The sequence below is a fragment of the Oncorhynchus mykiss genome, chromosome 13 (genome assembly GCF_057628025.1).
Source record: "Oncorhynchus mykiss isolate SJ-2025 chromosome 13, ASM5762802v1, whole genome shotgun sequence".
NCBI lineage: Eukaryota > Metazoa > Chordata > Actinopteri > Salmoniformes > Salmonidae > Oncorhynchus > Oncorhynchus mykiss.
In genome coordinates this window covers 2530073-2551877 of record NC_143034.1, presented here as the reverse complement: position 1 = coordinate 2551877, position 21805 = coordinate 2530073, and the positions used below count along the sequence as shown (strand labels likewise).

Genomic DNA, 21805 nt, shown 5'->3' with positions numbered 1-21805 from the left:
TTCAAAGCAGAGTCCCTTTATCAGCAGCACGTGATCAATGACGTCTGAAGAATCATTTCGTGGAACACCTGATTGGTTTGGTATTGATTAATTTGGGCTCGTTCGACATTGCAGCCGGTGGCTGCTGACTGACTAATTTACAAATCACCTTGCGCCATAAATAACTACTCATTATTATTTATAAATCAGTCAGCCAGTCACCGTTTACCCACAATGCAGCATGGACTTGATGCTCTCGATCGAGGCCCGTGGTTTCGTAGAAGACATGAAGGCTACGCTGCTACCGTGTGGGAGGTCATCTTTAAAAATGTGGCTGTTCTAAATTCTGTGTCGCTCAAAGCCTTGAGTAATGAACCTATTTATTTATTTTTAAATTATTATCTGGAAAGAGCCAATACTTCAGAAAGCTTTGTTTCCCCATCACTACTTTTCAGCAAGTTTTCTGTGAATTCGACTACGGGAGTTTTGTAACTTTTTACACCTTGACTTACTGTTAGTTGGGTTCTAACTGGTCTCCGTTAGTTGGTCTCTGCTGACCATAACCGTGCTGGTTGGTTATGCTGTTTAGGCTAATAGCTAGTTGGCTAAATAGCAAACGTTAGCTGGCTGTCTAAGATAACTGCATATAGCTAACATTCTTTGATTGGTTAGATGGCATTATGTCTTTCCAAAACGTTGGTTTACTTTAATCACTCAAGTCATGAGTGCAAACGATTGGTTTAATGTAAAGTTATACATTTTAAGTTATTTCTGTTGTAGTTAACATCATAGGTAAGGATTTGTTGATTTCCAGTTTTTAAGTATGGTATTTAAGATGATTGATGAGAAAAGTATCGTACAACCATCGGGTAACTTGTTTCATGCGCATTAAAGGTGAGGGTGAATTTCAGATGTTCACTGCTTGTATTGATGAAGGAGTGGAATCGATGAAGTTCCTCTGCTGTCCCCTGGAATAGAAAGAACACATTCTTCTCTAACATACAGTTACACATAATTCGATGCTATTTTTTTAAACTACAATGACCATAATGACCTAAGCGCCTACTTGTCTTGTCTGTGTTTCTTTTACACCTGCTACGTAAAAGAGACTGAAGAATGTGTAACAGTATAGCTTCCGTCCCTCTCCTCGCCCCTACCTGGGCTCGAACCAGGGACTCTGCACACATAAACAACTGCCTCCCACGAAACATCGTTATCATCGCTATTAGCGCACACCCCGATAACTAGCTAGCCATTTCACATCGGTTACAAATGCACAATGGTCAATGCTATCTGGGATTCTTGGGATATCCCTACCCTAAACCCTAACCTTAATCCCTAACTTAACCATTTTAGATGTAAACTTCAATGGGCTAGGGACGTCCCATGGATGTATCGCTACCTGAAATTACACAATCTAAGTGATTGATAGTTGGTGTTCAGCAGTCATAAAATTGTGATTTTGTCAGACAGCAGCTCTACACTTTATTGAGTGACTGATCCATTCATCCTTCCAACCCTCCTCAGCCTTCCTCTCCTCTGAAGACCCAGTGAGGGTGGAGCTCAGTCAGAGAGCTGTTGAGGGACTGGTTAGGAAGAACACTTCAACAGCCAGAGAGGTGAGAGGACACACATGGTTTAGATGGTAAATATTTATGTCCCCTTAGTGGTTCATCACATCAGCAAAAGGGAATATGTTCCATCATCCATGTTTATTTACATTAGTGCAAATTGACGACTGATATTGGTGTAATTTCAGGTCAGGTTTCAGCTCAGGTCCTCCGAGAGAGAGAAAGAGAGAATTAGAGAGAGCACACTTAAATTCACACAGGACGCCGAATAGGACAGGAGAAGTACTCCAGATATAACAAACTGACCCTAGCCCCCCGACACAAACTACTGCAGCATAAATACTGGAGGCTGAGACAGGAGGTCTCAGACACACACATTTGTTCTTTGCTATTATGGTCATTTGTGTAGAATTTACTTTTCCCCACTCATTCACCCCACCTCTTTACGTTGCTTATTTATATTCAGTGGCCTGACTGCATCCAGACTGTCAAAGGCCAATCCTGGTAGATCTGAACCTAATGCAGCTTGGAGTGATCGGATGACAGAAGTCACATTTAGGTGCCAGGTGTAACTGAGGCCATAGACGCTCCATAATGATTACTTTTAATGTTTTATACAATATGACTAAATTTATTTATTTCTGTGTTACAGGGGCAGTCAAGAAATGGAACGGCAAGGCCACAGAACATGACACAAGCAGAGCTGTGGGAGACCACCTCAAGCCCCTGGTAGAACAGGGGGTGGTGTTTACCACTCCACCACACCTTCAGCAGGCTGGAAAATTAACCCTGATATTTTAAAAGCAGGGCAACAACGTCAATATAATTGTACCCAAAAATTGTCAGTTGGTTGCATAAATAATTATGATTACTAAATGTTACATGAAATGTAAATATGAAATATTCGGTTACATAGTCTTATTTTCAACGTCTTTTCAATTACATTTTGCTAGGTGTGATATCCCCAATGTCAAAACACAGTTTTAATGTCTCCAAATCAATAACCAATATGCAGAAACAGTTTGGGATAAATTGAAAACCTAAACATAAAATGTGCTATATAGACAAACATCTGCCACAATAATCATATTTCTTGTATTTTTTAAAACAAGCTCCTTATAAACTGCACAAGCACCAAAAACGCTGTTGTTTTGACAAGACGCAATAAATCACTGATATCGATTAAAGGGGAAATTAGGTTGTACGTGCTGTTGAAACTGACACAACAAAAAAAACACATGGAAATGGGAGATATATTTTACCTCCCTGATTAGAGGACAACCTGCAGAAGAGTCAGCTACATTTGGGAGCGATGCATTAAATATAGGGGTCGCTAAACAAGGGAATGCAGCACTTATTTGCCATCACTCATCGAGATCATGGTAAAAAAAATTGTGAGAGAGGAGAGAGATGAGGTTGCACATCCTGTTAAAACTAACAGCTCAAAAACCTCACGGAATCTGGGAGTACATCCCTGGGAGTACATCCCTGGTTAGAGGACAATTTGTAGAAAACAGCACGCTACATTTTGAAGTGTTGCATTTTGATTCAAGTGGGTCACCAACGTGGTAAGTGTAACACAACTCCTAATTATCCCTAGAATTTCTAAGCAAACAGCTGGAGGCAGGGCTTTCTCCTGTAGATCTCCATTTGAATGGAATGGTCTGCCTATCCATGTGAGAGACGCAGACTCGGTCTCAACCTTTAAGTCTTTACTGAAGACTCATCTCTTCAGTAGGTCATATGATTGAGTGTAGTCTGGCCCAGGAGTGTGAAGGTAAACGGAAAGGCTCTGGAGCAACGAACCGTCCTTGCTGTCTCTGCCTGGCCGGTTCCCCTCTCTCCACTGGGATTCTCTGCCTCTAACCCTATATTACAGGGGCTGGGTCACTGGCAAACTGGTGCTCTTTCATGCCGTCCCTAGGAGGGGTGCATCACTTGAGTGGGTTGAGTCACTGACGTGATCTTCCTGTCTGGGTTGGCGCTCCCCCTTGGGTTGTGCCGTGGCGGAGATCTTTGTGGGCTTTACTCAGCCTTGTCTCAGGATGGTAAGTTGGTGGTTGAAGATATCCCTCTAGCGGTGTGGGGGCTGTGCTTTGGCAAAGTGGGTGGGGTTATATCCTTCCTGTTTGGCCCTGTCCGGGGGTTCCATTTCAGAGCCTGGATTTTTCCCCATTAGGCTAATATCCATAACATGTTGATATCAATTCATAAGTGAAGTTAGGCTTCTACATTGTGAAATCATTACAATACTCCTACTACAATGTTAAAAAATTCTACATTGTGACATTAATTCATTGAAATCATGAAACAACTACTTCATGTATGTATTTTCTAATCTTTTGATCAGAGATCTCTTATCAGATGATCTCTGGTCACAGCTATGAGATTTCAATCCTGTGTGTTCTCTGGTGTTGAGTCAGATGGCCAGATTGAACAAAACTCTTCCCTCATTGATCACAGCTATAAGGTTTCTCTCCTGTGTGTATTCTCTTGTGCACTGTCAGATCTCCAGATCGACTAAAACTCCTCCCACATTGACCACAGCTATAAGGTTTCTCTCCTGTGTGTATTCTCTTGTGCACTGTCAGATCTCCAGATCGACTAAAACTCTTCCCACATTGATCACAGCTATAAGGTTTCTCTCCTGTGTGTGTTCTCTGGTGTACTTTCATAGAGATTAATGTTGTAAAACTCCTACAACATTGACCATAGCTATAAGATTTCTCTCCTGTGTGTGTTCTCTGGTGTCGAGTCAGATTGCCAGATGAAGTAAAGCTCTTCCCACATTGATCACAGCTATAAGATTTCTCTCCTGAGTGTGTTCTCTTGTGCACTGTCAGATCTCCAGAGCGACTAAAACTCCTCCCACATTGACCACAGCTGTGTGTGTTCTCTGGTGTAGAGTCAGGTAGCCAGATGTAGCAAAACTCCTCCCACATTGACCACAGCTATAAGGTTTCTCTCCAGTGTGTGTTCTCTGGTGTAGAGTCAGGTGGCCAGATGTAGCAAATCTCCTCCCACATTGACCACAGCTATAAGGTTTCTCTCCTGTGTGTGTTCTCTGGTGTAGAGTCAGGTGGCCAGATGTAGCAAATCTCTTCCCACATTGATCACAGCTATAAGGTTTCTCTCCTGTGTGTGTTCTCTGGTGTTGAGTCAGATGGCAAGCATAAACAAAACTCTTCCCACAATGATCACAGCTATAACGTTTCTCTCTTGTGTGTGTTCTCTGGTGTACTTTCAGAGAGATTAATGTTGTAAAACTCCTCCAACATTGACCACAGCTATAAGATTTCTCTCCTGTGTGTGTTCTCTGATGAATTTTAATGCCTGATGATGTGAATCTCTTCCCACAGTCAGAGCAGCAGTGAGTTCTCTTCCTTGTGGGTCTCTGCGGGTGTTTATTGAGGTGTTCTGATCTGGAGAGACTCTTCTCTGTCTCCTCAGCATCATGAGGTTGTTGCGGCTCCCCAGAGGATCCACGATAGTCACGTCTCTCTCCTGTGTGAACAACAAAGTCAGACAGTTGATTAAAGGCCCACAACAGCGGTAATCCAGTGTAAAAGTTGATGCCAAACAGCATAGCCATGATGTTGTACAACAATTGATGTCTGTAATGAATGTTAAAATTATTGTCTTAAAATGAGCAAGAAGTCATATTTTGTCTTGTTTTCACATTAGTAGTAACATCTAAGATTGTAGACTAGAAATAAGTTATTCATGTTGTTGAAACTCTAAGCAGTGTGGTAGAAGACTTTTGGTCTACAATACAGGCCCCTTTGTGTTTGTGCGGCACGAGGGCAATTTGATTGCATAAACTCCTCCATGCTAATGAGGAAACCACTAGTTATGGATGTCGTATATCTGGTGTGACAAGAGATGAAAATAATCTGCCCACTCCATCAAGCAATGGGGACAGCAACACAGGGCATTCACGGGACCTCATGGAACCATGGACCACACCTGCAGAAACTGGACAACATAGGGAAGCAGAGGAGATACCTATCATAGACTTCTCCCAGCTGACGCTTGACATGCCACCTACGCCGCCTCAAGTGGTAGAAACAACCAGCTGGTATCATTAAGTAGAATCAGCCAACAGTAACACGGAAGCAGCAGAATGGGAGTTAGTAGTGCATGACCTAGATTTAGAATAAGAAGCTTCCATTTAGACACAGGTCTAAGATGACGTAATAAGCAATCTACCGTCCCAGTGTAAGCACTCAGTGTAAGCAATCTACAGTCCCCGAGTAAGCACTCAGTGTCAGCAATCTACAGTCCCCGAGTAAGCACTCAGTGTAAGCAATCTACAGTCCCCGAGTAAGCACTCAGTGTAAGCAATCTACAGTCCCCGAGTAAGCACTCAGTGTAAGCAATCTACAGTCCCCGAGTAAGCGGCCGGTGCAAGCAGCAGGGCAGTGTCAGTGTGAAAGTGTGGTTTAGCCACAGCTCCAGAAACTTGCCGCACGCCTAGGCCCTTGTTACACCGCAGTAACTAAAATCCTAAAGTACTCTGCCCAGCCAGAAGACGGGGTAGAGGCATTTGCTGCAGGTATTAGGCAAAAGTCAGCACCGTGACACTGGTAATGAGGAAACCACTAGTTATGAATGTAGTATATCTGCTAATGAGGAAACTGCTAGTTATGGATGTAGTATATCTGGTAATGAGGAAACCACTAGTTATGGATGTAGTATATCTGGTAATGAGGAAACCACTAGTTATGGATGTAGTATATCTGCTAATGAGGAAACCACTAGTTATGGATGTAGTATATCTGGTAATGAGGAAACTACTAGTTATGGATGTAGTATATCTGGTAATGAGGAAACCACTAGTTATGGATGTAGTATATCTGGTAATGAGGAAACCACTAGTTATGGATGTAGTATATCTGGTTGGAGCAAAAAATGGTGAGCCAAGATTTTAGTTTTTCACAATGTATTCTGAATATTACAGCTCACTATCATCGCAGATCAGGAGTGCTACTGAAGGAAACTCACATTAAGCTCTGTGTCTATTCACTAATTCACCACCGTGGGGGAAAACTCAGGGGAGTTCTCATAGGCTGACAGCAAAAATAGCCTCCATTTACAGGTGGAATATGAGTGCCTTTCACACTATTTTTGGAATATAATTGTAAGGCTTGCTTGAATCTCCTGCTTAGTGTAATGTTTGTGGAAGTCTCAAATCAACTGCTTCATACTTAAACACTTCAACCAGTAAAATGCTCTTTAGCTTTTCCATCAGCCTGACAATGAGGGTTTGTAAACTAAGTGTTTGCCAAATTGGCCCATAACTTCACCTAACAACAACATAGACCTACTGTAGGACCCATAACTTCACCTAACAACAACATAGACCTGCTGTAGGACCCATAACTTCACCTAGCAATAACATAAACCTACTGTAGGACCCATAACTTCACCTAGCAATAACATAGACCTACTGTAGGACCCATAACTTCACCTAGCAATAACATAGACCTACTGTAGGACCCATAACTTCACCTTACAACAACATAGACCTACTGTAGGACCCATAACTTCACATAACAATAACATAGACCTACTGTAGGACCCATAACTTCACCTTACAACAACATAGACCTACTGTAGGACCCATAACTTCACCTAACAATAACATAGACCTACTGTAGGACCCATAACTTCACCTAACAACAACATAGACCTATTGTAGGACCCATGACTTCACCTAACAACAACATAGACCTACTGTAGGACCCATAACTTCACCTAATAACAACATAGACCTACTGTAGGACCCATACCTTCACCTAACAACATAGACCTACTGTAGGACCCCTAACTTCACCTAACAACAACATACACCTACTGTAGGACCCATGACTTCACCTAACAACAACATAGACAACAACATAGACCTACTGTAGGACCCATAACTTCACCTAACAACAACATAGACAACAACATACACCTACTGTAGGACCCATAACTTCACCTAACAACAACATAGACAACAACATAGACCTACTGTAGGACCCATAACTTCACCTAACAACAACATAGACCTACTGTAGGACCCATGACTTCACCTAACAACAACATAGACCTACTGTAGGACCCATAACTTCACCTAATAACAACATAGACCTATTGTAGGACCCATGACTTCACCTAACAACATAGACCTACTGTAGGACCCATAACTTCACCTAACAATAACATACACCTACTGTAGGACCCATAACTTCACCTAACAACAACATAGACAACAACATAGACCTACTGTAGGACCCATAACTTCACCTAACAACAACATAGACCTACTGTAGGACCCATGACTTCACCTAACAACAACATAGACCTACTGTAGGACCCCTAACTTCACCTAACAACAACATAGACCTACTGTAGGACCCATACCTTCACCTAACAACATAGACCTACTGTAGGACCCCTAACTTCACCTAACAACAACATAGACCGAGGACTATAAATCATTTAATATTTCAGGTGAAACATGGAAACTAAAATGTCTTTGTCATGACATTTCATAACCTGATCACCAGATAATTTTGTGAATAATCCCACTAGGCTACTCTGTAATGTGTTGTCATTCAAAATGTCCTGAAAAAAGGAAAATCGCTCTCTTTTTCTCCTTCTGGTTAGATTATCTTGATCTCTGGCTCCCTCGAGTCATTTGTGTGTCTTAATTATTTGATCAAACAACGTGCTTAAAGCATCAGACCAGTTCAGTACATATAGTTGATTTTATTAAAACACATGGGTTGTGTCTGTATTTGGAAAAATACACAACATTTCAACCAATCGATTTGTAGAAATAACAGATGACTCTTGGTGGACCAAGATTTATGTTAGGTGGGGACAGTACTAGAACATGATTTTGGGGCTCCTGAGTGGCGCAGCGGTCTAAGACATTGCATCTCAGTGCTTGAGGCATCACTACAGACACCCCGGTTCGAGTCCAGGCTGTGTCACAACCGGCCTTGATTGGAAGTTAAATAAAGTGTAAAACATTTTAAAATGAAATAAAACATAGTTTATTCAGAAAGTTCAGACCCCCTTCCCTTTTTCCACATTTTGTTACGTTATACAGCTTTATTTTCAAATGGATTTAAACAAATAGAATCCTCATTAATCGACACACAATAATGAAAAAGTGAAAACAGGTAAAAACAATATGAAATAACTTATTTCCATACGTATTCAGACCCTTTGCTATGAGACTCGAAATTGCTTTCAGGTGCATCCTGTTTCCATTAATCATCCTTGAGATGTATCTACAACCTGTTCGGAGTCCACCTGTGGTAAATTCAATTGATTGGACATGATTTGGAAGGCACACACCTGTCTATATATAAGGTCCCAGAGCTGACAGTGCATGCCAGAGCAAAAACCAAGCAATGAGGTCGAAGGAATTGTCCTTAGAGCGCCGAGACAGGATTGTATCAAGGCACAGATCTGGGGAAGGGAACCCCAAAAAATGGCTGCTGCATTGAAGGCTTTCCTCTGACACTGCCTACTATATATGTCCTGGATGGCAGGAAGCTTGGCCACAGTGATGAACTGGGCCGTTCGCACTACCCTCTGTAGCGGTCAGATGCCGAGCAGATGCCATACCAGACGGCGATGCAGCCAGTTAGGATGCTCTCGATGGTGCTGTTGCATTGCCTTTTGAGGATCTGAGGACCCATGCCAAATCTTTTCAGTCTCTTGAGGGGGAAAAGGTTTTGTTGTGCCCTCTTCATGACGGTCTTGGTATATACCCACGTGGGTGTTTGAAAGATGAACTGAGGTCCACACTTCAGTCCAGTTGATGGTGGTAATGCACCTCAAAGAGAAGTATGTGTTGATTGATTCGTGTTTAATGAGTGAGAGTTTAAAACAAACTTTTGCATTGAACCATACTTCTAGGCATATCTTTCATCATAGCCAAAATGTGGTTTATTCAATTATTCAGTTAGCTATACGTGTTAACGAGCTATACGTGTTAACAAGCTATACGTGCTAACGAGCTATACGAGCTATACGTACTAACGAGCTATACGTGCTAACGAGCTATACGTGTTAACGAGCTATACGTGCTAACAAGCTATACGTGTTAACGAGCTATACGTGCTAACGAGCTATACGTGCTAACGAGCTATACGTGCTAACAAGCTATACGTGCAAAAGTCCAACCTCAAAACATAAATGGAAAAACCAAAGAATGTAACATTTTCCCCCTTATGACAACAAATAGATCCTATATTTTTTCACCCACAAGCCTCTAGAACTCTCGTCTTCCTAAAACTAACTAAGTTCTAGAACTCTCGACCCCTTGGAACAAAATAAATTGTAATCCATGGCAAAGCGCTTGCTAAACGCAAAACTTGCTGACTGCCCACCTTTGAGACAATCAGCAACCTACTCCTGCAATATCCGTAGTAACTTTCCACCTTACTTCTCTCTCTCTTTTCAGGGTTCAATCGATAGGCATGTTGTTGGATTGGGGCCAAGTCCTCAATGTCATGCATTTGGGTTAGCACATCTGAGAATGAATCCTGATATTCTAAAAGCAGGGCAACAACGTCAATGTAATTGTATCCAAAAATGGTCAGCTGGTTGCATAAACAATTATGATTACTAAATGTTAAATAAATTGTAAATATGAAATATCAAAACCAAATGTACACCCCTTTGTTAATATGTATTGGCAATACTTCACTTAATGGTGAGGAATGGAATAATAAAACATGTATATTTTGTCAGGCTGAATGTTTGAAATATGAGGTGATTTGAGACATGCTTCTTCAGTAGTGGAATAAAGACAATTAGCACTTGAATGTTGTCAAGAAATACTGGAGTGATGTCAGATTGTTAATAAAACTGATTATAGACCAATTTATTATACTGCTTTCATCTGCAACAATTATTATATTACATGTATTTTTTTAACCAAGCAGCTTTTTCAACTAGTAGAAAACAGCTAGCTACATTTTGAAGTGCTGCATTTTGATTAAAGTGGGTCACCAACACAGTAAGGGTAACACAGCTATTTTTTTGTTACTCACTTTGTTAAATAATATTTCAATTCAGAGCCTGGATTTTCCCCTGAGGCTAATATCCATATCATGCTACAATCAATTGAACAGGGCAAACGATAAGGTAGAACATCATTAAAATACTCCTACTACAATGTTAAAACATTCTACATTGTGACATCATTAAAATACTCCTACTACAATGTTAAAACATTCTACATTGTGACATTATTTCAGTGATATCATGAAACAACTTCTTCATGCATGTATTTTCTGATGTTTGATCAGAGATCTGTTATCAGAGTATCTCTTGTCACATTGATCACAGCTAAAAGGTTTCTCTCCTGTGTGTGTTCTCTGGTGTTGAGTCAGATTGCTAGCTTGAACAAAACTCCTCCCACATAAATCACAAGTATAAGGTTTCTCTCATGTGTGTGTTCTCTGGTGTTGAGTCAGATGGCTAGCTTGAACAAAACTCCTCCCACATTGATCACAGCTATAAGGTTTCTCTCCTGTGTGTGTTCTCTGGTGTACTGTCAGAATGCTAGATGTAGTAAAACTCCTCCCACATTGATCACATCTATAAGGTTTCTCTCCTGTGTGTGTTCTCTGGTGCTGAGTCAGATTGCTAGCTTGAACAAAACTCCTCCCACATTGATCACAGCTGTAAGATTTCTCTCCTGTGTGTGTTCTCTGGTGTATTGTCAGACCATTAGATCTAGTAAAAGTCCTGCCACATTGACCACAGCTATAAGGCTTCTCTCCTGTGTGTGTTCTGTGGTGTTCAGTCAGATGGCTAGATTTAACAAAACTCCTCCCACATTGATCACAGCTATAAGGTTTCTCTCCTGTGTGTGTTCTATGGTGTTCAGTCAGATGGCTAGATTGAACAAAACACCTCCCACATTGATCACAGCTATAAGGTTTCTCTCCTGTGTGTGTTCTCTGGTGTAATGTCAGACCGCTAGATGTGGTAAAACTCCTCCCACATTGACCACAGCTATAAGGTTTCTCTCCTGTGTGTGTTCTCTGGTGTATTTTAAGTTCTGATGAAGATTTGCAACCTTTCCCACAGTCAGAGCAGCAATGAGATTTCTTCCCTGTGGGTCTCTGCTGGTGTTTCTTGAGGTGTTTTGAAGTGGAGAGACTCGCCTCTGCCTCGTCAGCATCATGAGGTTGTTGAGGCCCCCCAGAGGATCCACGATAGTTAAGTCTCTCTCCTGTGTGAACAAAAAGTCGGACAGTTGGTTTAAGGCCCACAACAGCAAAAATACACTGTAAAAAGGAGATGCCAACAGCGTAGCCATTATGTCGTACAAACAATGATGTCTGTAATGAATGAGAATTATTTGACATTTGTCTGGACAGTCAAGTGAACAGCAATAGTTATATTTTGTCTTGTTTTCCCATTAGTAGTAACATCGATGATTGTATGCAAGAAATACGTTTTTAAAGTTGTTGAAATCCTAAACAGTGTGCCAGACAACTTTTGGTCTCCAATATAGGCACCTTTCTGTAGGTCTATGTTGTTGTTAGGTGAAGTTATGGGTCCTACGGTAGGTCTATGGTATAACGAGCGGTTGCTGCATTAGCATGGAGGAGTTTATGCATGGAAAAATGTTATGCTCTGCTCTGATCCAGTGGAAATGTCATACAATACCTGATTACTTCTTATCCCTTTCACAAATAGCTTACAGCTGTGTCTGTCCCAAACTATTTCATACAATGTTGCCATCACGTTTCGGACAGACCTAGGTGATAATTGATACACTGTTTAAAGTTCTATGTAGACAGGCCATGCACAGCCAATGTGATTTATTTTTATCTGGATATTTTCTAGATGTTTTTATTTGTTGGCTTAATGTAGGCTATTTTTACATAGTTGTCAATGGCAGTAAACATTATTTAGACATAATTTTCATTTATATAGAATGTATATTAATCACAGACAATGATTTTGAGATGCATTAAAAATGTAACTGTTCCAGTAAAATGTGAATATGAAAATCATAACTGGCACCAGATCAGTAGAAATGGTTAGATAAATGTTCACTCCAAATGGAAAACGTTGCCGACTGCTGTTTTAGTCTATTACTGGAAACTTCAGGAGCATAACATCAGAATTTATGAAGGCCAGCAGCAGCGGGAAGAGGAAGAGTTCTCTTCTTCTTATGGTTATCCTATCTTGATCTCTGGTTCCCTCAAGTAATTTGTGTTTCTCAATTATTTAATAAAAACGGGGGATTCCTATGTTGATGATGTAAAGAATATTTGCTGCTCTGTGTTGTGTCATGAGGAGCAACCAGAAGCTGCACGCATTTATGAAATTGCTTATTAGAAATTGCTTATAGACTGTGTGGGATAAAAAATGGCCGTGTCCAACTCTGCTTGCTCCCTCGACTCAGCTACCAACCAGCAATCTCCAACAGGGCCCTTTACCTGTATCAATAGACACTTCATAGTGAGCTACAGGTAGGAATCAGCAATGAATCCCAAAAATGAGCCAACTATGGGAGGGGTAACAAATCTTCGTGGACAAATCTCAATGTATTACTGCTACCCTGGGGAGATTGCTATACCCCTTGAACATCGGCTCCAACCCTCGTCGGATGTGGCAGGCTTGCCATCAGACTACAAAGGGAAGCACAGCCAATAGCTGCCCAGTGACACAAGCCTACAGGTCGAGCAAAATAAGGTAAGTAACACTGAAACATGCATGAGAGCATCAGCTGTTCTGGACAACTTTGTGATCACGCTCTCCACAGCCGATGTGAGTAAGACCTTGAACAGGTTAACATTCACAAAGCCGCAGGGCCAGACGGATTACCAGGACGTGTACTCCAAGCATGCGCTGACCAACTGGCAAGGGTCTTCACTTACATTTTCTTCCCCTGTCTGAGTCTGTAATACCAACATGTTTCAAGCAGACCACCATAGTGTTCTAGCAGTTTCTAAAATTGCGTTTCCATTGCCCTCACTGCTGCAGTGATAAATTGCATTAATAATAAACTAATAAGACATCTAAGAAGCTAGACATCATTGTGAAGGCGGCAAACAGATTTCTGGATCCCCAGGACTTCAGACAAAATGTTACAGGGAGTACTGAATGAAGAAGTTCCCCCCTCCCAGGTTCCTGAACCTGTGTAGGGATCTGAATAGCACCATTTTTCTTTGAAATTCAGGGTAGTGGAGTGAACTTGGGAAGTGTTTATTTTTTATTTTACGTAATTAGTATGATTTGTTAATCCCATTTTTTTTGCGTTTTGGTTATTTTTACAACCCCGTACAGTAGGTGGCAGCAATACACCTGATGAGTGTAGTCTGACAATAAACCTCAGAATAAGACATGGTAGGAACCAAAGTGTCGGTCAGTGTTTCCAGTTGAGCCTAATTAGATGTTACATTACATTTTGTTTTCTTACTTCATGTAGCCTGCTAGCTAACCAACATCTTCATACTTCGCTTACTCCTCTCTGATAAGATACCGCTTCACAAACATGCTTATCTAGGCCTACACCAGCACTGGTACCAGGCAGTATTAGCTAGCTATGTTTGCTCTGACTCTTAATACATTTAGCAAGCTAGCTAGCCCGCTAACTAGCGATTAGCAGCTAACATTATTTAAGCAACACCTTGCTAAAAGAGAATATTTCACCTTTAATGTAATGGCATGAAAATAATTGCTGGAATATTATACAATGACTTATCAACAGCTCTAACAATTTGACCCCCACAGGAAATCTACACTGGCAGTTATAGAAAGACCCATTTACTATATAACCAGTACGACATCCGGGAACTTTTGGCATACTAACTATATCACTCTATGACCAATAAGCATACTATATACTCAATTAACATCACAAATAGTACGGTTAGTATGAGTATTCTAACACAGCTAATGACTTCTCAACAGCTCTAACAATTTGACCCCTACAGGAAATCTACACTGGCAGTTATAGAAAGACCCATTTACTATATAACCAGTACGACATCCGGGAACTTTTGGCATACTAACTATATCACACTATGATCAATAAGCATACTATATACTCAATTAACATCACAAATAGTACAGTTAGTATGAGTATTCTAACACAGCTAATGACTTCTCAACAGCTCTAACAATTTGACCCCTACAGGAAATCTACACTGGCAATTATAGAAAGACCCATTTACTATATAACCATTGATTCTTGACGAATATAACTTATAAATGCCTCAACTGTTTCAGCCGTATTACCCCACCAGAAACCAAAACGTAAGCTCGTATAACACCACTGTTTGTAAACTAATACTATATGGCTGAGGAGTAGGGTTGATCCAAGCGTTCTGACCTCACAATGACAGTAAAGCACCCAAGCTAACTGGCTAACGTTGGATAGCTTGCTAGACACAAATCAGAGAAAACCTCACTCGTACCATTTTATTTGCCCTAGCAGAGCTGGTTAGTCTGTTTTCATGTTATCCAGAGCGTTGGTGACTAACTGTGCTGCTGGCAACAATTTCATTTGAGCATTTTTTGCAGATGTTTACTGACACCGGCCATATTCAACGGGTGTTGAGTGTTATTAAATCCATCAGTTATTCTGCTCTCCAATCAATTTAATAAACATTTGGTAGTTAGTTAGAATATAGTTACTATACTGGCAAGTACTTTATTACATTGCTCAACATTTGTCATAATTATTTAACCTCTAGTGACACCACAGCCCGTGAACGGGACCGTTATCATCTGACACTAATTAGCATAACACAACGGACATAAATCTTCCTAGAAAATATTCCTATTCATGAAAATCACAAGTGAAATATATTGGAACACAGCTTAGCCTTTCGTTTATCACCCTGTCATCTCAGATTTTCAAAATATGCTTTACAGCCAAAGCTAGACAAGCCTTTGTGTAAGTTTATCGATAGCCTAGCATAGCATTATGCCTTGCTAGCAGCAGGCAACCTTGTCACGGAAATCAGAAAATAAATCAAATTAAATCGTTTACCTTTGATGAACTTCGGATGTTTTCACTCACGAGACTCCCAGGTAGAGAGCCAAAGTTCATTTTTTCCCAAAGGATTATTTTTGTAGGCGAAATAGCTCCGTTTGTTCTTCACGTTTGGCTGAGAAATCGACCGGAAATTGCAGTCATGACAACTCCGAAAAATATTCCAAATTAGCTCCATAATATCGACAGAAACATGGCAAACGTTGTTTATAATCAATCCTCAGTGTTTTTCAAATATCTATTCGATAATATATCAACCGGGACAATTGGTTTCTCAGTAGAAGCGATTGGAAAAATGGCTACCTCTGTATTTTATGCGAGAATTTCTCAGGGAGCGTCAGGTGACCACTTGCGCAATGAAGCCGCCTACGGGTATTTTTCAATATAAATGCGTAAAACTATGTCACAATGCTGTAGACACCTTGGGGAATACGTAGAAAGCGTAATCTGGTTGATAGGGCATTCACAGCTCAATAGGGACACATTGGAACGCAGGGCTTTCAAAAGATGAGTCACTTCCAGATTAGATTTTTCTCAGGCTTTCGCCTGTAACATCAGTTCTGTTATACTCAGACAATATTTTTTACAGTTTTGGAAACTTTAGAGTGTGTTCCATCCTAAGCTGTCAATTATATGCATATTCTAGCATCTTGTCCTGACAAAATATCCTGTTTCATTTGGGAACGTTATTTTTCCAAAAATGAAAATACTGCACCCTAGTACCAACAGGTTTTTAAAGCAGTTCATTTGTATCCGCTCTCGTTGGACTTTGGCTGAATATTTTCCTCCATTTTCTTCAAATCTGAAATTGATGTGAAGTCACGCCCATTTCCCAAAGAATTGCATTATGGGCCGTAAAGTACTGCGTGTATATTTCATATTTTGGTGAATTTAGTACGACATCCAGGAACTTTTGGCATACTAACTACATCATACTATGACCAATAAGCACACTATATACTCAATTAACATCAAATAGTACAGTTAGTATGAGTATTCTAACACAGCTCAGGTCCCTAGGCAGCCATTTTGTTTGTTGAAAAACTAGGTGGCCCCTTTAAAAAAGACACACAACATTCAATCAACCAATCTGCAGTTCAACCAATAACAAAGCTGTAATTACACCACTATTTTGGTAATAAGATGAAGGATGGGGCTGGAGAAATGTAACTACTCTCAAATTCATAGACAGACCTATGGATGCAAGGACTGACCATCCATGATATCAACATTATAGTTTCAACCATGTTGAGGCTATACAGTGTTGATTTACATTGTTTCTAAACATTGGAGCAAAAAAAGCTTATTTGGGGTTCTGATGTGGTAAACAGTTGAACTAAGCTCATAAGGCATGTGTTATATGCCTATGGATGTAGCAATTGCAAATTTCCCCTTTAACACCACACATCAGTTCAACAACCGCAGAGTTTGTGCTTCTGTTTTTAAGACAGTACTTACTAGTGTTAATCAGGGCCCGTTCATCGTTAGAACCATCGGACGCCTTAAGATGCGCTTGGGAAACCGGGCCCAGATATCCAGTTTCCTCCTCTTCTACATTTTTCGATGACACAGTCACCTCCCCCTCCACTTCTTTCACTTTGACTCTGAACGAGTCTTCCTCTTCTTTAACTGAGACCTCTTTCTCTTCTTTCACGATAACAGCCTCAACCTCTACTTGTTTTTGTATTGTAACAGCCTCCTCTTCCACGAGAGCGTCTTTCTCCATCCAGCAGGCAGACCACCTCTTCTTCATCATCAGGGACGGGGTTAAGTTTGTGACTGGAGCTATGAGGCATGTACTAAAGTCGCTAAGCGGTATAATTCAAAGCAGAGTCCCTTTATCAGCAGCACGTGATCAATGACGTCTGAAGAATCATTTCGTGGAACACCTGATTGGTTTGGTATTGATTAATTTGGGCTCGTTCGACATTGCAGCCGGTGGCTGCTGACTGACTAATTTACAAATCACCTTGCGCCATAAATAACTACTCATTATTATTTATAAATCAGTCAGCCAGTCACCGTTTACCCACAATGCAGCATGGACTTGATGCTCTCGATCGAGGCCCGTGGTTTCGTAGAAGACATGAAGGCTACGCTGCTACCGTGTGGGAGGTCATCTTTAAAAATGTGGCTGTTCTAAATTCTGTGTCGCTCAAAGCCTTGAGTAATGAACCTATTTATTTATTTTTAAATTATTATCTGGAAAGAGCCAATACTTCAGAAAGCTTTGTTTCCCCATCACTACTTTTCAGCAAGTTTTCTGTGAATTCGACTACGGGAGTTTTGTAACTTTTTACACCTTGACTTACTGTTAGTTGGGTTCTAACTGGTCTCCGTTAGTTGGTCTCTGCTGACCATAACCGTGCTGGTTGGTTATGCTGTTTAGGCTAATAGCTAGTTGGCTAAATAGCAAACGTTAGCTGGCTGTCTAAGATAACTGCATATAGCTAACATTCTTTGATTGGTTAGATGGCATTATGTCTTTCCAAAACGTTGGTTTACTTTAATCACTCAAGTCATGAGTGCAAACGATTGGTTTAATGTAAAGTTATACATTTTAAGTTATTTCTGTTGTAGTTAACATCATAGGTAAGGATTTGTTGATTTCCAGTTTTTAAGTATGGTATTTAAGATGATTGATGAGAAAAGTATCGTACAACCATCGGGTAACTTGTTTCATGCGCATTAAAGGTGAGGGTGAATTTCAGATGTTCACTGCTTGTATTGATGAAGGAGTGGAATCGATGAAGTTCCTCTGCTGTCCCCTGGAATAGAAAGAACACATTCTTCTCTAACATACAGTTACACATAATTCGATGCTATTTTTTTAAACTACAATGACCATAATGACCTAAGCGCCTACTTGTCTTGTCTGTGTTTCTTTTACACCTGCTACGTAAAAGAGACTGAAGAATGTGTAACAGTATAGCTTCCGTCCCTCTCCTCGCCCCTACCTGGGCTCGAACCAGGGACTCTGCACACATAAACAACTGCCTCCCACGAAACATCGTTATCATCGCTATTAGCGCACACCCCGATAACTAGCTAGCCATTTCACATCGGTTACAAATGCACAATGGTCAATGCTATCTGGGATTCTTGGGATATCCCTACCCTAAACCCTAACCTTAATCCCTAACTTAACCATTTTAGATGTAAACTTCAATGGGCTAGGGACGTCCCATGGATGTATCGCTACCTGAAATTACACAATCTAAGTGATTGATAGTTGGTGTTCAGCAGTCATAAAGCCTTATTTATTTTAATGAACTACTAAAATTGTGATTTTGTCAGACAGCAGCTCTACACTTTATTGAGTGACTGATCCATTCATCCTTCCAACCCTCCTCAGCCTTCCTCTCCTCTGAAGACCCAGTGAGGGTGGAGCTCAGTCAGAGAGCTGTTGAGGGACTGGTTAGGAAGAACACTTCAACAGCCAGAGAGGTGAGAGGACACACATGGTTTAGATGGTAAATATTTATGTCCCCTTAGTGGTTCATCACATCAGCAAAAGGGAATATGTTCCATCATCCATGTTTATTTACATTAGTGCAAATTGACGACTGATATTGGTGTAATTTCAGGTCAGGTTTCAGCTCAGGTCCTCCGAGAGAGAGAAAGAGAGAATTAGAGAGAGCACACTTAAATTCACACAGGACGCCGAATAGGACAGGAGAAGTACTCCAGATATAACAAACTGACCCTAGCCCCCCGACACAAACTACTGCAGCATAAATACTGGAGGCTGAGACAGGAGGTCTCAGACACACACATTTGTTCTTTGCTATTATGGTCATTTGTGTAGAATTTACTTTTCCCCACTCATTCACCCCACCTCTTTACGTTGCTTATTTATATTCAGTGGCCTGACTGCATCCAGACTGTCAAAGGCCAATCCTGGTAGATCTGAACCTAATGCAGCTTGGAGTGATCGGATGACAGAAGTCACATTTAGGTGCCAGGTGTAACTGAGGCCATAGACGCTCCATAATGATTACTTTTAATGTTTTATACAATATGACTAAATTTATTTATTTCTGTGTTACAGGGGCAGTCAAGAAATGGAACGGCAAGGCCACAGAACATGACACAAGCAGAGCTGTGGGAGACCACCTCAAGCCCCTGGTAGAACAGGGGGTGGTGTTTACCACTCCACCACACCTTCAGCAGGCTGGAAAATTAACCCTGATATTTTAAAAGCAGGGCAACAACGTCAATATAATTGTACCCAAAAATTGTCAGTTGGTTGCATAAATAATTATGATTACTAAATGTTACATGAAATGTAAATATGAAATATTCGGTTACATAGTCTTATTTTCAACGTCTTTTCAATTACATTTTGCTAGGTGTGATATCCCCAATGTCAAAACACAGTTTTAATGTCTCCAAATCAATAACCAATATGCAGAAACAGTTTGGGATAAATTGAAAACCTAAACATAAAATGTGCTATATAGACAAACATCTGCCACAATAATCATATTTCTTGTATTTTTTAAAACAAGCTCCTTATAAACTGCACAAGCACCAAAAACGCTGTTGTTTTGACAAGACGCAATAAATCACTGATATCGATTAAAGGGGAAATTAGGTTGTACGTGCTGTTGAAACTGACACAACAAAAAAAACACATGGAAATGGGAGATATATTTTACCTCCCTGATTAGAGGACAACCTGCAGAAGAGTCAGCTACATTTGGGAGCGATGCATTAAATATAGGGGTCGCTAAACAAGGGAATGCAGCACTTATTTGCCATCACTCATCGAGATCATGGTAAAAAAAATTGTGAGAGAGGAGAGAGATGAGGTTGCACATCCTGTTAAAACTAACAGCTCAAAAACCTCACGGAATCTGGGAGTACATCCCTGGGAGTACATCCCTGGTTAGAGGACAATTTGTAGAAAACAGCACGCTACATTTTGAAGTGTTGCATTTTGATTCAAGTGGGTCACCAACGTGGTAAGTGTAACACAACTCCTAATTATCCCTAGAATTTCTAAGCAAACAGCTGGAGGCAGGGCTTTCTCCTGTAGATCTCCATTTGAATGGAATGGTCTGCCTATCCATGTGAGAGACGCAGACTCGGTCTCAACCTTTAAGTCTTTACTGAAGACTCATCTCTTCAGTAGGTCATATGATTGAGTGTAGTCTGGCCCAGGAGTGTGAAGGTAAACGGAAAGGCTCTGGAGCAACGAACCGTCCTTGCTGTCTCTGCCTGGCCGGTTCCCCTCTCTCCACTGGGATTCTCTGCCTCTAACCCTATATTACAGGGGCTGGGTCACTGGCAAACTGGTGCTCTTTCATGCCGTCCCTAGGAGGGGTGCATCACTTGAGTGGGTTGAGTCACTGACGTGATCTTCCTGTCTGGGTTGGCGCTCCCCCTTGGGTTGTGCCGTGGCGGAGATCTTTGTGGGCTTTACTCAGCCTTGTCTCAGGATGGTAAGTTGGTGGTTGAAGATATCCCTCTAGCGGTGTGGGGGCTGTGCTTTGGCAAAGTGGGTGGGGTTATATCCTTCCTGTTTGGCCCTGTCCGGGGGTTCCATTTCAGAGCCTGGATTTTTCCCCATTAGGCTAATATCCATAACATGTTGATATCAATTCATAAGTGAAGTTAGGCTTCTACATTGTGAAATCATTACAATACTCCTACTACAATGTTAAAAAATTCTACATTGTGACATTAATTCATTGAAATCATGAAACAACTACTTCATGTATGTATTTTCTAATCTTTTGATCAGAGATCTCTTATCAGATGATCTCTGGTCACAGCTATGAGATTTCAATCCTGTGTGTTCTCTGGTGTTGAGTCAGATGGCCAGATTGAACAAAACTCTTCCCTCATTGATCACAGCTATAAGGTTTCTCTCCTGTGTGTATTCTCTTGTGCACTGTCAGATCTCCAGATCGACTAAAACTCCTCCCACATTGACCACAGCTATAAGGTTTCTCTCCTGTGTGTATTCTCTTGTGCACTGTCAGATCTCCAGATCGACTAAAACTCTTCCCACATTGATCACAGCTATAAGGTTTCTCTCCTGTGTGTGTTCTCTGGTGTACTTTCATAGAGATTAATGTTGTAAAACTCCTACAACATTGACCATAGCTATAAGATTTCTCTCCTGTGTGTGTTCTCTGGTGTCGAGTCAGATTGCCAGATGAAGTAAAGCTCTTCCCACATTGATCACAGCTATAAGATTTCTCTCCTGAGTGTG

At 40.9% G+C, this 21805-nt stretch overlaps 1 protein-coding gene across 1 annotated transcript; it reads right to left on the bottom strand.

The window, feature by feature from the left end:
• Nucleotides 1-4362: 4362 nt before the first annotated feature.
• LOC118938130 (uncharacterized) lies at nt 4363-17403 on the bottom strand. Its single transcript, XM_090194703.1, has 2 exons — nt 17041-17403; nt 4363-5054 (listed from the first exon to the last, which is right to left on the bottom strand). Exons 1-2 carry the CDS (start codon nt 17336-17338, stop codon nt 4390-4392), a joined length of 963 nt encoding a protein of 320 aa, XP_090050829.1. The 5' UTR covers nt 17339-17403; the 3' UTR covers nt 4363-4389.
• Nucleotides 17404-21805: the final 4402 nt, after the last annotated feature.

What these genes read in the sequence shown, in the direction of transcription:
- LOC118938130 (XM_090194703.1), bottom strand. Translation starts at nt 17,338, where the DNA reads ATGATGAAGAAGAGGTGGTCTGCCTGCTGGATGGAGAAAGACGCTCTC. An exon ending in ACGGGCCCTGATTAACACTA is followed by an intron (nt 5,055 to 17,040) that starts GTAAGTACTGTC and finishes TTGTTCACACAG; the next exon opens with GAGAGAGACGTGACTATCGT.